The 18,204-nt window shown below is 36.7% G+C and overlaps 8 protein-coding genes across 8 annotated transcripts; 6 read left to right on the top strand and 2 right to left on the bottom strand.

Moving 5' to 3' along the window:
* The first annotated feature begins 117 nt into the window (after positions 1-117).
* EV154DRAFT_53158 (splicing factor 3B subunit 5/RDS3 complex subunit 10) lies at positions 118-821 on the top strand. The gene is made up of 5 exons (XM_051603837.1): positions 118-222; positions 277-310; positions 366-411; positions 493-616; positions 679-821. Exons 1-5 carry the CDS (start codon positions 220-222, stop codon positions 724-726), a joined length of 255 nt encoding a protein of 84 aa, XP_051452800.1. The 5' UTR covers positions 118-219; the 3' UTR covers positions 727-821.
* A 1,443-nt stretch (positions 822-2,264) lies between these two features.
* EV154DRAFT_429131 (P-loop containing nucleoside triphosphate hydrolase protein) lies at positions 2,265-4,020 on the top strand (the record flags this gene model as incomplete). Its single annotated transcript, XM_051596454.1, has 3 exons — positions 2,265-2,460; positions 2,522-2,770; positions 2,831-4,020. 3 exons carry the CDS (start codon positions 2,265-2,267, stop codon positions 4,018-4,020), a joined length of 1,635 nt encoding a protein of 544 aa, XP_051452801.1.
* Positions 4,021-4,683: 663 nt separating this feature from the next.
* Positions 4,684-5,197, bottom strand: EV154DRAFT_429153 (uncharacterized protein; the record flags this gene model as incomplete). The annotated part of the gene is made up of 2 exons (XM_051596455.1): positions 4,684-4,767; positions 4,859-5,197. Coding segments are annotated over 2 exons (423 nt in total), but the record flags the coding sequence as incomplete, so codon positions are not given.
* Positions 5,198-6,114: 917 nt separating this feature from the next.
* EV154DRAFT_524673 (uncharacterized protein) lies at positions 6,115-8,822 on the bottom strand. The gene is made up of 6 exons (XM_051603206.1): positions 8,184-8,822; positions 7,380-8,123; positions 7,110-7,319; positions 6,876-7,050; positions 6,696-6,827; positions 6,115-6,638 (listed from the first exon to the last, which is right to left on the bottom strand). Exons 1-6 carry the CDS (start codon positions 8,808-8,810, stop codon positions 6,397-6,399), a joined length of 2,130 nt encoding a protein of 709 aa, XP_051452803.1. The 5' UTR covers positions 8,811-8,822; the 3' UTR covers positions 6,115-6,396.
* Positions 8,823-10,685: 1,863 nt separating this feature from the next.
* On the top strand, positions 10,686-13,072 carry EV154DRAFT_524676 (serine/threonine-protein phosphatase 2A). Its single transcript, XM_051603207.1, has 8 exons — positions 10,686-10,737; positions 10,796-11,062; positions 11,126-11,512; positions 11,580-11,780; positions 11,845-12,035; positions 12,101-12,562; positions 12,618-12,719; positions 12,774-13,072. The coding sequence occupies exons 1-8, from the start codon at positions 10,714-10,716 to the stop codon at positions 12,880-12,882; spliced, it is 1,743 nt and encodes a 580-aa protein (XP_051452804.1). The 5' UTR covers positions 10,686-10,713; the 3' UTR covers positions 12,883-13,072.
* Positions 13,073-13,943: 871 nt separating this feature from the next.
* Positions 13,944-14,141, top strand: EV154DRAFT_394424 (uncharacterized protein; the record flags this gene model as incomplete). Its single annotated transcript, XM_051595163.1, has 1 exon — positions 13,944-14,141. A coding segment is annotated over one exon (198 nt), but the record flags the coding sequence as incomplete, so codon positions are not given.
* Positions 14,142-14,490: 349 nt separating this feature from the next.
* On the top strand, positions 14,491-15,516 carry EV154DRAFT_568744 (uncharacterized protein; the record flags this gene model as incomplete). The annotated part of the gene is made up of 4 exons (XM_051606092.1): positions 14,491-14,754; positions 14,826-14,918; positions 14,974-15,227; positions 15,288-15,516. The coding sequence occupies 4 exons, from the start codon at positions 14,491-14,493 to the stop codon at positions 15,514-15,516; spliced, it is 840 nt and encodes a 279-aa protein (XP_051452806.1).
* Positions 15,517-16,841: 1,325 nt separating this feature from the next.
* On the top strand, positions 16,842-18,203 carry EV154DRAFT_450949 (metal-dependent protein hydrolase). Its single transcript, XM_051597229.1, has 6 exons — positions 16,842-16,873; positions 16,942-16,973; positions 17,037-17,196; positions 17,252-17,319; positions 17,377-17,464; positions 17,520-18,203. Exons 1-6 carry the CDS (start codon positions 16,856-16,858, stop codon positions 18,147-18,149), a joined length of 996 nt encoding a protein of 331 aa, XP_051452807.1. The 5' UTR covers positions 16,842-16,855; the 3' UTR covers positions 18,150-18,203.
* Position 18,204: the final 1 nt, after the last annotated feature.

Below are 18,204 nucleotides of genomic sequence, written 5' to 3' on the forward strand. Positions count from 1 at the left end.
GTACTATTCTTGAAGTGCTGTATTGGTAAAACATCCGTGATTCAGCAATACATCTTGCCCTACATAAGCGCGAACTATGTGGGAGCATCAAATACTCCCCAAAACTACATTTAGTGGCTCCGAAACAGCAGCAAATACTCAAACAGTCACTCTTTGCTGATTAAAACAGTGAATGTCTTTTTTTTTTTCTTTCCTTCTACTTAGCAAACATAAATACAAATGGTAGTATTCACGTTTAAATTGTAGTACTCAATAGAATTAATCTTTTACATATAGGATCGTCTTAACATCAATAGTCAGATTGAGCATTGTAAGTATTAAGACTGGTTTTGTACGGTATATGTACTAATCTTTTATGAATATAGTGCAATCAAAATATGTAGGAACAGGACATGCCGACACCGTTAAGCAGTAAATGTCGACCTTGACGACTTTTTCCTTAGACAATACCTTGGTTTAACGCATTCATTTTTCTCTCTCTTTTTTTTATAGTGAATGGGCTACTAATCAATACAGAGATTCTCTTGCTTCGTTTGCTGGTCATAATTCGTTACTTTCCTACATGTCTGTTGCTGAAAATGAATGTAAAGCCCGTGTTAAACTTAATTTACTAGAGGTAATTTTGTTTCTTTTTTATGTTCTCTTATCATTACCATGTTCTGATATGTTTCAAAATAGAAAATGCTTCAACCCTGTGGACCACCTCCCGAAAAGGAAGAATTATAAGCGCAATACTTTTTTTTTTCTTCTTGTAAATAAACCACGTTAGCATTCGAAATATGATCAAACGACGATAAGGGTGTATGAAAAAAGACAAATGGAACTACATACAAACTCGGCGTGATACTCTTTTTTTATCTTCTTTCCCAAGTATGAAAACAACTTTTGGATTTTATTAGACGTCTATTGATCTAGGATGGCTGCAATGGATTCTATGCAATTTTGCGTGGTGCAAATTATATGTGTTAGGTTTGGATGTATGTTAAGAATGGATGTACATAAGAGGAAGCAATATATACGTAACTGGATAGATCAGTTGTGGTATGACTACAAACACTTGCGCGTTGTAACATGTGAATGATTTTACTACAAGTGCGATTCTCCATGGATATAAATAGACCGTGACTTTATGAATGTGTCTTATTGCATTGACTGTTTATTATCCAGATCATTTTTATCTTGTATTAAAAGTATATGAAGAAGGCACACTTCATTTTTAACAGATCATGTGTACACACACTTTAAGAAGAAGAAAAAAGGTTTTATGATCTCATCTGAGGGTGTACAAAGGTGGGATCATAACATTAGATGTCGTTTCCCATTAAAGAGTTTCAAAGGCCAAGTATTAAAGCGTACGTAGTTATCTGTGATAGGCATACCATTTATAAAAAAAAAGTCTATTAATATCCACTGGTAGTATATGATTTTCCGTCATATATTTTCTAGGAACCTATTTCTGTGTATTTTTTTTTTTAGTAAGCCACTCTGTTACGGCAGCTTACAATCGGGGAACTGTTATACAAAGTGAAACATTCTGCTTAACTCAAGATATAACCAATTTCGCTTTTTTTTTTTTACTGTGGAAAATCATATTATTGAGCCGTTTTTCCCTGATGGCTGCTTACAAAAGACACTCCTATCCTTACCTTTCTCTAGGTTTATGGCATTAATGCTGGCATAGGGTCCATAGGGCAATGGCGTTAGCCACTGCCACCACCACCACCAGCAATGTCTGTCTGTTTTTTTTCTACCACTAAGCGATGTTGTTCATTTAGACAAGTGCCAAAAAACGTTTGTCGTTACACAAAGTTGTCCACCCATCCACACTTTCTTTGACCGGAATAAACGGCACAGTGGCACATTTTGTACGCCTCCAATAGATAGAATACGTGTTATGTTTTGCAGGTAGTGATATGTGTGCGGGACTTTTTTTAAACTGCTGATGATAAGTGGTACATGTAAATGAATGGGTAAAAGGGGCCTACCTTTGGAATAAGAAGTTTACTTTTTAGTACTTTCCGTTTTGCAGTAGCGTGCTCTGAAAAAAAAAAAAAAAAAAAAAAAAAGATGGCTGTGCCAGAAACTTTGCATGTCGTGTGGTACCAAACTTCGGTGGCACATTTTAAAAAGGCATAAACTTGAAAAAAAAAGTTTACTGCGGGAGTAATCTACTGCGGTGCCAAATGTATAAATAGGGTTTATGACATGCTTTGAACAGAGACAGCAAAATTTAACCCCCTTTATTCTATTATTTCTCTTTTTATATGCCTTCCGTACAACTCACAAGAGGTTTGCCATCTGGACGGTTAAACACATTTGTCGATCGTCTTTTATGTTTACTGGAAAAGGTGTCTGATGAAGCATTCTGGAACAGCCTTTTTGGAGATCGAGTTTTAAACTTGTTAAAACGATACTTTGGTAGCGATGTTGTCTTTTTAGGTTTTATTGTTTATCTTGCACGTAAGTACAAATTGATCAAATCTACAAAATGTTTATTAAACACACACACAAAAACCACTAGCTATTCTTGGGTATCAATTACATTCCCTGTTTTATTACATCACCACGCAGATAAGAGAAAGAATGTATGTATCGATTCATATAGGTAAAGAAGAAAGTGGATATGACGCGATTCAACAGTTCGTCGCTGGTAAAACTGCACAAGTCAAGAGTCTACGTGTGGTCGAAGGTCGTTGTGTATCTGAAGATAGCGATGATAATTATGATTTACAAGGTCCTAGTCCACCTCCCAAACTCCAATTATTTCCTTGTAAGTCTTGCAGCAGCATCCTGTTTTTTAATATGTATACTAAAAAATATATATGATTAGTGGATGAGACAGAGCACAAGATCCAGTATAAGGAGCACACGCTTTGGGTCACCAAGAAAAAGAATGGCAGTGTTAACAAGTCCAGTGAGAACTATTACAGCAACAATATCAAGGATTTATTGGGCATGATGAACACCAACCCCTGTATTGAGATTACAATGCTTGGTCAAGACTTGGGATTATTAAAGAGCTATATTCAAGAATGGATCGATTTACATTTCGAAAAGGAGAGTGGAAAACTAACCATTTACAAGTGTATGCCTTCACGATATGAAGGGATGGATTGGCGTACAGTGGGATCGAAAGAGTTAAGATCGTTTAACAGTGTGATTCTCAAGGACGGTCAAAAGGAAGGTATCCTGAAGGACATTCAGACATTCCGTCGTCGTCAGCATTGGTATTCAATCCGTGGTATTCCTTACCGTCGTGGCTACTTGTTATATGGACCTCCCGGTACAGGCAAGACTTCTTTGGTTCAGTCAGTTGCTAGCAAGGTCAATATGAATGTAGCTATTCTTAGTTTATCCGGCTCGATGAATGATGAAAAGTTTAATCTGCTGTTGCAGGAGGTGCCTCGTAACAGTATTTTGGTGATGGAAGATATTGATCATTGCGTTATCAACGATCCCAACTCGGAGAACGATACGAGCAGTGGCAAAATTACAATGAGCGGCCTGTTAAATGCTTTAGATGGAGTGATTGCCCAAGAAGGGTCGATGGTGTTTATGACCTGTAACGATGTGAGTCGAATCCAGCCTGCTTTGCTTCGTCCTGGTCGTATCGATGTGAAATTAGAATTGGGATATGCCAACAAGGTGCAGATCAACAAGATGTTCTGGAGATTTATGGGCAAAGATGATATTGAACAGGATGTGCAGATGGAGAGAAAGAATACGGATGAGTTGGATGCATTAGCGCAGCAATTTACTGACCTGATTCCTGACTTGTATGTGACACCAGCTGAACTTCAAAACTTCTTTATTGTCAACTTGATTGATCACGAGGATGAAAGCAAAGGACAACAAGACTTCACGCATTTGTTGGATCATGTACCTGCATTTTTAGAGACGGTAAAACGTGATCGTGATCAAGCTTTAGAGCATAAGTCTAAATCCGCAACAAAGACCCCTGATGTACAAGCTCCTAAAGATACCAGTACTTTGGTTGATGAAACGTCAAAGAACATATAAAAAATACCCATTTGTACATATTAAAAAAAAAAAAACTATCTACTTTTTTATTTGTTTTTTTTTAAAAAATTAGCAAGTTGCTATAAAATGATTATCATTATTGTCTATTAAATCATTGGCTACTAAAGAATAAGCACAGGGGGTCTGGTGCTGATCCGAAGGACTGGAAGCGGCAGAAGAGGAGGAGCAAGAAGGAGAAGAGGAAGGTTCATTGGAATTGACAGCAGCTATTGCGGCTGCGGCAACCACTGCGGCAGCAGCTGCAGCACAAGGTGCATTTGTATTTTTGTTGTTGTTATAAGAAGAATGTGGAGGATTATTTGTAGCAGAATATAATAAATAAGAATATGAAGGTAATGAAGGAAAAGGTCGGCTATGTGCTGTAGTGGGGGAGTCCTCTTCTCGTGGTTGTTGTGAATAGTAGAAATCAAACTGGTTTTCCTCTTGTGGTGTGGCTACAGCCGCAGCCGCAGCACAGGTCGCCACATTGGCTGCTATAGAAATGGAGTTGTAATAATTGTTGCCGTTAGCTCCCCAATGAGGAGGTCGTTGTTGTTGTTGTTGGTGATCGACTTGCTCTTTTGTCAGGTAATTGACAAGGTCATATGACAATCGTTGTGTTTGTGGAGTGTTGTAAAAAGGCTCGTTTTTTAATTGACAACCATTTCTTCTGGAAATACAAAATGGACAATGTCGTACAAATCGAGCAATTAATTCTTTTGGAATCCAGGAATATCTTTTACGGACCTAAGGGGAAAACAGAGAGGGGGAAGTTTAAGCATATTTTACAAGGAATTTTTTTTTAAAAAAATAACACACACAATGATGATGCACATACCAAGGCTGACGTTTTATCTCTACCACCGTGATGAGCTTCTTTGTGGGCAAGAATTAGAATGCCATAGATATCTTCACGTGTTGCCACTGGTTTATCATCATGACAAACAAACTCCATGTATTCAGAAGTGAATAATCGAAACATTTTCTTGACCCAGAATCGAAACTGAGCAGTGGAGATTGCGGTATTTCTAGGATCTTTTAAGACCTGCAAAATCAACTTGTATCGATGACTATCTACTAGTGCCTTATCTCGCTTTTTAGAGGACAGGTTTTGTAAATAATCATTGACTATAGCATTAAATTCTTCGGCTGAAGGAAATTGTTGGTATTCGTGCATGACATGATCATAATCAATAGAAGGTGGCGGTGTGAAATAAAAAGGGGAGGCGGCAGCGGCGGCGGCGGCGGCGGCAGTAGCGGCAGCAGCAACGGTGGCAACACAAGCAGCAGCAGCATGATTGTTTGTAGGCACAGGACTAGTAGATGGATCGCTCATATTTTTACACGTTTTTAATAGTACAAGATAAAGAAAAAGAAAAAAAAGAGAGAGAGAGAGAGAAACTGGTTTTGTTTTAAAAAATCATAAAATATTATAAGGAATAAACTTTTTTTTAATATTACCATATATAATTTTATTTATGGCGGGAAAGTCTTCATGTAGAATGTTGTAAAAAAACATGTATACACAAAAAAAAAAAAAAAAAAAAAAAAAAAAAAAAAAGCCAAGGTGTTTGTTATGCACATTCATCGTATCATGTATATTTTTAACAACAGTGTCCTGTCTGTGCGCAAAAAAAAAAAAATAAAAAAAAAAAAGATTTTGCATAACAACAATAAAAAAATAAAAAAATAAAAATAAAAAAAAAAAATAATAAATTAATTTTGTGAATGATGCCCAAAGCCTGGAATAGAAGTAAGTAAATGTTGAGCACGATTCTTTAAACTGGACTTGTTTTCTAAAGTGATATTGATGAGATCCTGCTCCGAGTGACTACGTTTAGAAGAACCTAAAGAATTTTTAATATAAGCATGAATGATTCAAACAATAAACAAGGTACATACCTTCAGTAAACTTTCTTCCTCTTGCACTAGATTTTTTGGTCGAAGTAAGATCTTGTACGCTTCTTCTCCTTCCGATGATTCCCTCAGAGAACTCACGTATCGTACTGGATTTAGAAGGGGTTGGTATAATACTACTTTGCGAAGAGGAGCTCGTGGATGCTGATTTTGTATGATTTAGTAGTTTGCGTGTAGATGATGATGATGTTGTTGATGTTGTTGATGTTGGTATATTATTATTATTTTGCACAAGCGTACAATCTATATTTGCTGCATTATTAGATGTTTCACTAAATAATAACTTCCATCCCTTCTCAACAAGGTTTGTGAATATCCCTTCTCTCGCTCTTTTCATCGGAATAGCAAATTTAGGTGATTTGAACGCTGCATATTCCGCATTTACCACTACAAACAAAAAAAAAAGTCAGAAAAAGGTCAGTCGTTTTCTCTTTTGCTAGTCCCCGCGCCAATATTGAATCACTTGCATTTGGCTAGCAGAAATTGTTCAAGGTCCTTTTCATTGTGAAATACGGCTGAATTCTCTGGCAGGTTAGGGCCAAATGTCGGCACATCCTTGACCGAAACAATCTCCACCCTCCATAGTTTAACCCCATTGCAGATCTCACGATGAACGACAATGAAAACATGTAGAAACTGGGATTTGATAGCAGTAGGATTAAACGGCTGATTTCCTTGTACAAATACAATACAAACAATATCTAACAAATAATGACGTTATTATTTGCGGCTTTAAAAAAAAAAGAGGATTAATTTACCATTTCCAATGTGTCTTTTTCTTTGGATTTGTTGTTTGTCACCAGGTCTGGAAGGGATTAAAGTGGATACATGATAAGCAAGTATGTTTTCATTCCAGTGATTTACAAATGTGTATTCTCCGGAATCCCCACCTTTTGGATATATTTAGTTACACTCTATAAAATGATAACAAAACTTACTTTTGGTGTCTAATCCTGCTGACCAACCCGTATAGTCCTTTAGTTCAACACGGTGACCGATAATGTTCAAAAACTCGTTAAAGGGTTCCGAGTCGTCTCCATTTGAAAACCATTCTTCTTCCCGGGTCTGACCCTCTTTAATTAAGAGGACACCAAACTTGATTTTCGTGTGTAACTAGGACATTAATAGGTAAGATATTGGTTCATTTACAATATAACAAGGATGACATTTACAGAATTTTCGTCTAGCCTTAATAATTCATCCTGCAATCCACTCGAGATCATTAATTCCTGATCCATTTTTAGAAAATTCTGAAACGAAATGTCAAAGGTGCTCTCGATAATGGACTTCCATGTTGTTTCAGGAATTTCGTCATCTTGTTCCTGAGTCGATGGTGCGTTTAGCAAGAATGAATCTAAAACCACCTTACGCTCATCCTTTTCCTAGAGAGTCAAAAAATGATATGTCAGTCTAAATGAAGAAAGTAACGCTTCTATCCGTACCTTTGTACGGTAAATGATGCGAAACTGTCGATTGGTGTCGGTCTGCGTGTTCTCCTCGACTTTGACTGATAATAATATTGGTTCTCCGTCCTCATTGTAACCAAAAAAAGTGTAAACATGTGCACAATCAAGGAAAAAGGTGCGATACCAGTGTGCTTCCTCATCCATGTGCTCTATCGTGTAATTTTGTGGGCTCCTTTCGGAAGGTGGTAGTATCATGTTGGTGCCATACTTGTTGATACCTTCGATTCGGTAGCCTTTGGAGGGTATAATCATGGCCTTTTCAACCACTTTGTAATATTGACAAATACAGGTATTCATGATCTGCTTCATCGTCGAGACCATGTCCTTCACACTAATCACCGTCAGTGGCTGCGTGGAGGCAAATTGTTCAAGCGAGGCGATCGAATCCTTAATTTCTTTTTTTTGGTCGTGCTGAGATTCCCAATTTACCATTTCTGTCATTTTATAGAGATCAGAAATGATGGATAATAACTGTTCCTGAGGTGGTGGATGGTTGTTGGCCAATAAGATCATGGAGAGTGCTCGATCGCATTCGGTGCTTAATCTTGTGTGTAAAGTGGTTAGCGTGGTTGTGACCAGTCCTTTGAACAATGGCAGATCACTTGTCATGATCTTGTTATTACTCTTGTATGGGATACTGTCATTTTCAGGCAGATCCATGGTTAATTTCGTAGATGAGCCTTTATTTGCCAATTGATGTAACATGGGTGCCTTGTTTTCCTAACAAAAAAAAAAAGCTTTTTAGTTTCTCTTTTTTGGTACCCCTATTCTTTTTAATACCTGGCATGATTTGGCTCGTTGCCTCACCCAAGGCTCTTGTTTTTTAACCTTGATGACTTTTTCGCTTTTGGAATCGGATTCGTGATGAACAAACGTGAGATCATCTACTTGTTTTCCAAACAACGATTCGCCCAAGTTTTTCGGATCCTCTGGTGCCTCCTCTTCCTTCAAGGATGAAGTAGAAACTGACGATTTGTACAGGAATCGAGATGCTAAGTTTACGACGCTGTTTCTTCTTTTTGCTTTTGCCAAGTCATTGGTATTTTTGTGGTGATAGCCGAACAAAGTGGAGCTGGAGGTTGTGGTTGGTATAATTTCCTCCTGTTCTTGTTGCTGAATTTGGCGTTTATTATGACGTGAATTGAATATATTGGTGATGGTATGTCTTTTTAATTTGGCAGTCAATGATTCTTCCGTGCTCTCGTCTTTGTTTTTACGTCTCACGAAATTTTTGACTGAAGTTTTTACTGCGTTGGGTATTCTACTCATTCGACTGGACGTACTAAACATGGAACTAGAAGCTGACCTTGTCGAATAGATCGATTCATCGTCTCCTCTGCCCTTCTGTGGTTGTATGCTTTCATCACACGCACTATCATGAGAATTTCGTTTTTTATAAACACTCATTTTTTTTTTTTTGTGTGTGTATGTAGAGAAAAAAGAAGAAAAAGAAAATTTTATTTATTTTGGATTATTTATCCTTTGAAAGGGGGTGGGGGGGAGGGGCGAACATGAACCAAAAAAGGGAAGAATAAATAATAAAGTATCCTTACCTGGGAGGATAGTTGAGTGGAGATTTTCTGATGTGACACATAAAAAAAAGCAATTTCAAAATTATTTAGCGCTACTAATAATAAATAACCCCCCACCCCCCATTGACCGTTCCTCTTTTTTTAACCCTCAAATGAACAGTTGATTCCATGTGTATGAATAGAAGATAATCATCAGAAAATTTTGCTTACTATTATAAATATAAATGTGTTATTACGCTTAATTAGCCAAGCTGTTTCCCCCGATCATATATCTGCATACTTTTAAGGTTCTTTAACAAAATTATCAACGGCTGAACTTCAAACTCACAAAAAGTGATTTTGTGATACATGAGCTGTCTGAGTCAATTTTGCATGCTGTTGTACTTCCCTTCCACTCTTCACCCGAAGCATCTTGTAAAAAAAATATCCCACTCTTATCTTGGACATCTGTGTGAGTTTTCTCAAATTGTCTAGAACAAAGACGGTAAGTTAGCCACCTATCATTTATAAAATCGTGCCCGTCTCTAAAACTCTTTTATTTCGAGATGCACTTCATCAAGTATCTACTAAACGGACCAGTATATCTTGCAGGTTCAAAAGATTTCTATCCGCTACATTCAAATAGCTCTATCTGCTGGTTTATTTAACACATTTAACTATAGCGTGTATCTTTTTCTTTCTTCTTTTTTTTTTTTTTTTTTTGCAAATTTAGCACGAGTTTCCTGGTCACAAAGTCATAACTACAACATGCTTTTTTTAAACAATCATAAAATAACAGTCAAAGGTGCATTAAGCGCACTGTCATTTCAGCTGATGAGATTGGTGTTCTTGCATGAATGTTATTAATATCATTTGTAGTTCTAATAAGACATACTATAATAGACATGATATTCCTCGATTCTCGTTAGAAACGGAGCGTGGAAACAAAGCTTAAGTTCTTGTGCCAGATAATAATCCTTTCTTTTTCTGTGCCTGATAGACCTCGGTAATGTTTTGAACATGTTAGCCAAACTCGATATCTATACTCTCATATCTATGCAACTCTTTATCGAATGAAAGAATGCATCATTGAATGTTATGTGTAACAGTATTTCAACATTTGGCTTCATACGTGCTGACACACATAAATACATATTCAAAGAGTTAGTGGTCACTAGCCTTTTAAATATAAGAAGAAATCTTCAGTCTGGAGAATATCAAACGCGATAAAAGCAGTCATGGAGCACAGGAATAGATGTTATCCTATGGGCGTTATTTAGGCAACCCGTAACTATGGATCTCCTTGTTTAGAATGTAGATTAATTTTTTTTAAAAAAAATACTATATAATTTGTGGAAAACACACTTTAGTGAAGTCCCAAAAAAGGTTGAACAGGAAAATTGGATTTATTTGTTTTTTGTATACCTGCAGACGCGAATTTTAAAAGGACTATCCAATCATAAATGCTTTAACGGAAAGAGGAGATTCTAACAGAGCATAAAAGGGATCAGCGTGATGATTTATTGTTCCCGAGTTACGATGGGGGGTTTATACTTCTTACTGCTATGATAGACAGTCCCCATAGTAATTTTGGGAGATCATAAATGTACGTCATAATCATGGTTTCATGTTTGTTTTTTGGGCCTTCTTTTTTTATAGGGGTTAAAAAAGATTTTTTTTTTTGAATCGGGACCATTGGTCGGGGATTACGAAAGATTCATTTAATGCAATCATGACCGATTTTTTTTTTCCTTTTTTTCCCTTTTCTCTTCTTTATTAATAATAATAGTAATAATAGAATGATTAAAGGAATTAAAGTGGCAGTATGTGTCTTATTAAAGAGCGGCAGAGAGAATACTAAAGAACAGTTTATAAAAATAGTTTTCAAGAAACAAGGCAGAAAAGGGAGATTCGAAACCCATTGAGAATGCATCTTCTAACACCAATACAGTAGCCACAACAAACCCCTCAACCAACACTACCACAACAAAGAAGACATCAAAACCACAAGTCAAGAAGGAAATGACCACAAACAGCAGTAAAACCAACCAAAATAAGCCTTCAATACTCTCTCGAGCTTCTATTCAAAACATGTTACCGACAACCACTGTAGATACACCCACCATCTCCGTTGATCCATCTATGACGGTAAATAATAACGCGCGTAAAAAACACAGATAAACAAAAGAGTGACCCTTTTTTTTTTAATAGCAGCAACCGCCCGTGATGCAAAAGGGATTTAATAAAGAAATACCAAAGCAACCCAGTAATAGTGCAATGGCATGGTTAAAAGGTGCTTCCAAAGACACTGTGCCGATCGGTAAAGTGCCCAAAAGACAGAAATCCTCCAGATTTCATGTTCATGAAAAAGTAGAATTGGAAAGACTTCCATTGTTTAAAGACGTACCGCCTGCCAAGAGAACAGATTTGTTTCTAAAGAAACTAGCACAGTGTCAAGTCTTGTTTGATTTTAGCGATCCTTCATCGGATTTAAATGGAAAGGAAATCAAGCGACAAGCATTACAAGATATGTTGGAATATGTAGCAACTACCAAAGGTGCATTAACAGATGTCGTATATCCTGATGTGGTTAAAATGGTAAGAAAAGCCTTTATAAAGGAGACATTTTCATTTGCTAACTTTTTTTTTTTTTTTTTGGTCTTAGTTCTCTCTCAACCTATTTCGCACCATACCCCCACCCATAGATAGAGAAGAAGGCTATGATCCAGAAGAAGATGAACCCACGCTTGAATCTGCCTGGCCTCACCTCCAACTTGTCTATGAATTCTTCCTAAGATTTGTAGAGTCTCCCGATTTTAATGTCCATGAAGCCAAAAAATACATTGATCAAAAGTTTATCTTGCATGTAAGCACTCCTTGTCTTTATTTATTTCCAAGGCACTAACAAAACCAACCCCTTCATAACACAGTTGCTGGAATTGTTCGATAGTGAGGATCCCAGAGAAAGAGATTTTTTAAAGACGACACTGCACCGTCTCTACGGCAAATTTCTTAACCTCAGAGCATACATACGAAAGTCGATCAATAATATCTTTTTCCAGTTTATTTATGAGACAGAAAGTTTTAATGGCATAGCTGAACTATTGGAGATTTTAGGAAGGTACGTATTTTATAATTTGGAAGTATGTAAGGTTGATGGTGTGACTGAAATGGCGATACATGTAGTATCATTAATGGATTTGCACTACCACTCAAAGAGGAGCACAAGACATTTTTAACACGAGTGCTTATGCCGCTGCACAAACCATCATCTTTATCCACGTACCACCCTCAATTAGCCTACTGTGTAGTCCAGTTTTTAGAAAAGGATCCGACATTAACCAAAGATGTGGTGGATTGTTTATTACGATATTGGCCCAAAGTGAACAGTGCCAAAGAAGTCATGTTTCTGAACGAGATTGAGGAAGTGTTGGATGTGACGGATAGTATCGAGTTTCCCAAAGTGATGGTACCGATCTTTAACAAAATTGCACAGTGTGTGTCCAGTTCCCATTTTCAAGTTGCAGAGCGGGCTCTCTACCTTTGGAACAATGAATACATTTTAAACTTGATGCATGAAAATATTAAAGTCATTATGCCCATCATGTTTAAACCACTCTACACTTACTCACAACAACATTGGAACAGGTACTTTTATCTTTAGTGTCATCCCTTAGTTAGCTAACTGGGAGAAACATATTAGGACAATTCATGGGTTGGTGTACAATGCATTGAAAATACTTATGGAAATGGATTCCGATTTATTTGAGCAGTGTACAAATCAATACAAGGAACACGAGAATAAGTAAGGCTTCTTCTTTTTTCAATGTATTACACAAGTGTTAATAAGTCAAAATAGAGATCAGCGTGTTCAAGATACAAGAGAGCAAACCTGGGCTCAATTAAAAGAAGACGCTGCTAAAAATGAAGCAGTGCTAAAGCAAGAAGGTAGCATTATGATTCATTGATTGCGATACGTGTCACTTATCTATTTCTTAGCTTCTTCAGATACATCGTTACCATCCTCACCCACTTCATTATAGATTCCTTTTTCACTTTCCTGATTTCATCTCCTTAGACTGCCTCCATCTACTCATGAAGCAAAACAACAACAAAATCATTCTAATAATAATAAAAAAAATAGTTCATGTGTATAAATCAGGTTTTTTTCGTCATTTTGTCATTTGCTGAGCCTCTTTTAAAAGGAGAGAAAAAGATGCCGTATGTAGACTCTGGTGCATAACACAATCATTTTGCTCATTTTAGTGTCTGATCATATAGCCCCTTAAGTGATAATACCCCAAGCGTTCTTGTAGTGAAATAGATTCATAAAAAGCTGAGTAATGTCATCAGCCCCCCTCCCCCAAGTATGTGATTCTTTTTATAAGACTACATAAATGTTTAGCGCATCTAGGCCTACCTGCATAATCTAGTGATCCACTGACATACGACAAATAGCTCAACAGCTTTTCATTTCTCTTTGTGTAAACCTGGGTGCAAACATTCTACCTAATGAAGATGGGCGTCTTCTCTTTGGTTTTTTTTTTGTACAACTTAATATAGACAACATTGTATACTTTTATTTTAAAACACTCAAGTGGTCCTAGCTGAAGAGCTACCTTGATAGTTTTGACCTCAGAAAGAAAAATTATGTACGCTCTTGAATGCAATCACATCAAATTCTGCTATACACTATTTTCTCAAACGATTCGTGCAGGGAGGAAAATCGTTTAAGTTAACACAAGAACTTCGATCAAGAATAGAAAAAAATTAGTTCAAAGAAATAAACGAAAATAGAATATTTTTATAATCCATACATTCATTATATGCATACAAAGGAAATCATCTGATGTGTAAAAAAAAAGATATATAAAACGATCCTCTCCTTTAGACCAAACTTCCTTCTCTTTCAGCTTTTAATTCTCTTCAACTTTTTAGGGTAATCTGTGAATGTTATTTTAGAAACAACTTGTCTTATACTACCGTTATATAGAGTATTATGGATGTGACATCTCTTCCGACAAAATACCGGATTATCACAATAAAATCGTCAATTACTGGCATCAGCTGTAAGCAGCCATCTTTGACAACATTACACGGTTGTTTTAGAGTTGTTCATACTGCTACAAAGCATGCATATTATTTTTCCAAGTATATATTCCTCACTGAGTTGCAAGCAGACCCTCAATGTGATTTCAAAGAATATATCAACAATGAATTTTTTGCTTTCTTTAGTAGACTATACAAAGGGAAATGCTCGTGCAGAAAAAGTTATTAAGTATCGCAATTATGTCACTATTTACCAAGCTATCTGAATATCACAAACTATTAAAGGTTCAGAATAAAGTATGCTCAGCATTCTTCTCTGATCGAAGGAAAAAAGAATATATTTGTCGTATATTGGTAACATCAGCACGAGATTTGGTCAACATTTTAGACATGTAATCAATTTTTCACTGAAATTTAAGCAAAGAAAGGTAGATATGAAGTAAGTTCTTTTAGAACAAGGCGTCGACCCCAAAAACATCCGAGAGCTTGTTTTTCAAGATATTACTCAGACTGTAAAAAATCTCAAAATGGCCATCAACACACGTCCTACAAGCATGAATTTACTGCCACAAAATTCACGGGTAGAAACAAATGAATGCAACGCGTTAAGACCTGTTCTGAATTCTTATTCTTTTAAAAAACACAGTATCTATTATGATGCAAAAGCGCAGTCTAAAAGTCACTTTATGGCCTTTGTTCATTTAGCTCGTCTTTTCGAAACATTAGGTTTATCCTCTTTTCGTTGCTTTTCACTCCGTCGTTCGTGGTCACCTGGTTATGTACAATCGATAGTAAGATTCTTTGTCTAAGCATTTTAAAAATCAGATGGTCGGATAATATTAATATGCTGGATTATTGGAAGCAAGTGGTTGATCTAAATGCGAACCCTTTTAAAGCTCAAGAAGAGAACAAGCTCCTTCGGTTTTGTGGTATCATTCAGACAGACCGTGCTGGTGTAACAGTTTTCCAGAAAAGAATAGGCAAGTAGATAAAAAATTCAAGTATATCAGCGATTTAAAACTCAAGAACATCAAGATGTAAATGGTCGATGTGTTGCTATTGATCTCGGAAGAAGAGACCTTTTGTTTTGTGTCGATGAAAAAGCAACTGTAGAAATTCCTAGTAATTTTGGACATACTAAGCAGGATCAGGACAGAACCAGAATATCCAAAAAGTATAGTAATATTTTACAAGTAATTTGTTCGAACAATCCCACTGTTTATCAAGCCGAGAATGTACTAGCGGAAAACCAAAACAGCTCACTGTAAATCGAGGGTTACCGTTGTTTTCTCGAACGTCTAGACCAGAATTACGCTATCCTCAGCAATTACTATGGGTACACAACAACGTTTTCTCAAAACCCACAACTCATGCTCCGAAAGCTGCGTTTAGCTGCATATTTTAACAAACAACGTGCAGACATGCAACTTATAAATTCTTTGAAGCAAAAGTTTGGTAAGGATGCGATCTTTGTCTTGGGAAGCTGGTCTGCTCCAAACGCACTCTATCATGAACCAATTCGGGATATGAGATTGAGACGGCATCTTTTATAAAATCATCTTAGTCTAACACTCATCGACGAATTCAACATGAGCCGATGCTGTCCGTCCTGCCATAATTTGAGCCTAAAGAAATTCAAGCAAACCGGAAATCCGAGGCCTTAACAACGAAGCAAACTATCCTTTAACCCTTCATGTCGTGGTCTTTTTAGGTAAATATATCTTCTTGAAACAGTTATATTTGTTCTAAACTTTTTGATGTAGATGCACCAATTAAATTTGTATGAACAAGATGCAAACCCGAGGATTCCAGTATAAGCTTTGGAACAGATATTTAGCCGCCTGTTTGAACATGATTTCAATAATTCTAAATTTAGGAAACACCAAAACGATTTGCACGTCATATCCGTTCAAAAAAACGCCCTCGAATGGGTGAATAATTTTTCATGCTATTCATCGCTGGTGTTACGCTTAATACACTTTTTGGTAAGTTTTTATTGATTGCTTGCTAGATAGCTAATTGCACTTGTTTCTATATGTTATTTCTGTTTCTATTTCTCCACCTCTCAACCCTTTCCATGTAAGTATATTGTATTGTTTAACTTTGTAAAAAGAGCTCTAATTTTTGTATACCTATTTTTATTATTATCCTTAAATGGTATTTTTATTTTGTTTTTGCACGATTTTCTCGCAACAGTGAATGAATAATTTTTGAATAAAGTGTACTCATCATTAACAGTAGCCATAGTGAGGGGTTTTAAAAAAGCATTGACATTTTATGTTGATAGGGACTTTTTGTGTAGCACAATGGTAACACCAACTCTACTTTTTCTTTTTTGACAAGCGCATATGATCTGTATTGTCAAAAACAAAATCTTATCATGGGGACATGCTAGCAGATAGAGAGATTTTCTGTTGATGCTCTTAAGAAGATAATTGATCCTTTCACCTCAATACAAATTTATATTTTAAGGACATTCTTTTTTTTTTGTTGCCTCAAGTCTATGCTTGTCGCCTCACACACACCAGAACATGTATGCCATCATCAATTCACCCTGGCAGTACCAACAGCAGACATTGGTTTCATTAAGCTTCTCTCATTTACAAGCCAACGTTGTAATTCTCTTTTTTCTTTTTACAGCTAATGAAGAAACATGATTAATCTATGGAAGCCCGAGGATACATCTATAACTCCTCATGATGAACAAGACACTCATCAACATATTAGATATTTACGCTATCGATCTGCATAAACAGCTCTATTGTCCGCCTTTCTTATAAAAAAATTTGTTTTGTGTACCTGATTTCTTTTGGTGGCTTATTTGCCGGCATAACCCAAAAGATTTGGGTTCTAAAAAAAACTTTCTTTTTTTCATTTTAAAAACTTACATTAATGTTAAACATGGTCAAAGTAAGGATACCCACGTTGACAAGACAATGAAAACCACAGTATACTAACAAATAATATAAAAAAAAAAGACTATTGGTACACATAGCGGTCACTTTCATTGGTAAGTTTTTTTTTTTTTTTTTTTTTGTTAGGAACGAACAAAATAACTGAATGGGGTTTGTAGTGATGAAGCTTTGGCTGTTTCTTTATTGAAGAAGACCAAGGAATTCAAGGGAGCCAACTTGGTGCGTACCCGTGATGCTACCAAATTGGCTGAATGTGATATTGTAGTTGATGTCGGAGGTGTGTATGACCCTGCTACCCATAGATATGATCATCATCAAGTAAGAAAAAGAAAATATCCTCTCCAAAAAAAAAACTGAACCTTTTATTTTGTAGCGTGGATTCACAGAGACTTTTGATGATAAGCATGAGACCAAGTTGAGTTCTGCCGGTTTGGTCTACAAGTAAGTTTTTGTTGGGTTAAAAAAAAAAGAAAACTGGACTAAATCAAGTATATTTAGGCACTTTGGTAAGGAAGTTGTGATGAACCTCCTTGGTAAAAGTGAGATTGATGACGATGTGAACATGCTTTATCAAAAGACCTACCATGTAAAATGAATTTGTAATTAATTATAAGAGAGAGAGTTTAACATGGTTGTAATAGGGTTTCGTTGAAGCTTTAGATGCTAATGACAATGGTATCAGTGCTTACCCCAACAACATCAACCCTCTTTACAAGGAATCCCCCACCAGCATCTATCACAGAGTCGCCAAGAAGAACCCTACCTGGAATATCCCCATGACCGATGTTGAGATTGATGCTCGTTTTGTTGAAGCCTCCGATATGGCTGGTGCTGAATTAGATGACTATGTTTTAGGTCTCAGCAACAACTGGTTGCCCGCTCGTTCTCTTGTGGTGGATGCCCTTGATAAGGCTTCGGAGATCAACGCTTCTGGCCGTGTTATTGCTCTTGAGCGTGCCTGTCCCTGGAAGGAGCATTTATTGGATCTTGAAAAGGAACGCGGTTTGACCGGTGATAAATCCATCTTGTACGTTCTTTACCCTGAATCTTCCCCCGAAGGCAACTGGCGTATTCAGTGTGTTCCCCTTCGTGCTGAAGGCTTTGAGAACAGAAAGAGTTTGCCTGAATCTTGGAGAGGTTTCCGTGATGATGAATTAAGCCGTATCTCAGGTGTGGAAGGCGGTATCTTCATTCATGCTGGTGGTTTTATTGGTGGTAACAAGACCCGTGATGGTGCTTGTCAAATGGCCAAACTTGCTTTGGAATTGTAAATAATTATAAAAATAAAAACTTCTAAACCATACAGGTATCTACAGTTATAAAATT

The sequence above is a fragment of the Mucor mucedo genome (assembly GCF_025094135.1).
Source record: "Mucor mucedo strain NRRL 3635 chromosome Unknown EV154scaffold_133, whole genome shotgun sequence".
Taxonomy (NCBI): Eukaryota; Fungi; Mucoromycota; class Mucoromycetes; order Mucorales; family Mucoraceae; genus Mucor; species Mucor mucedo.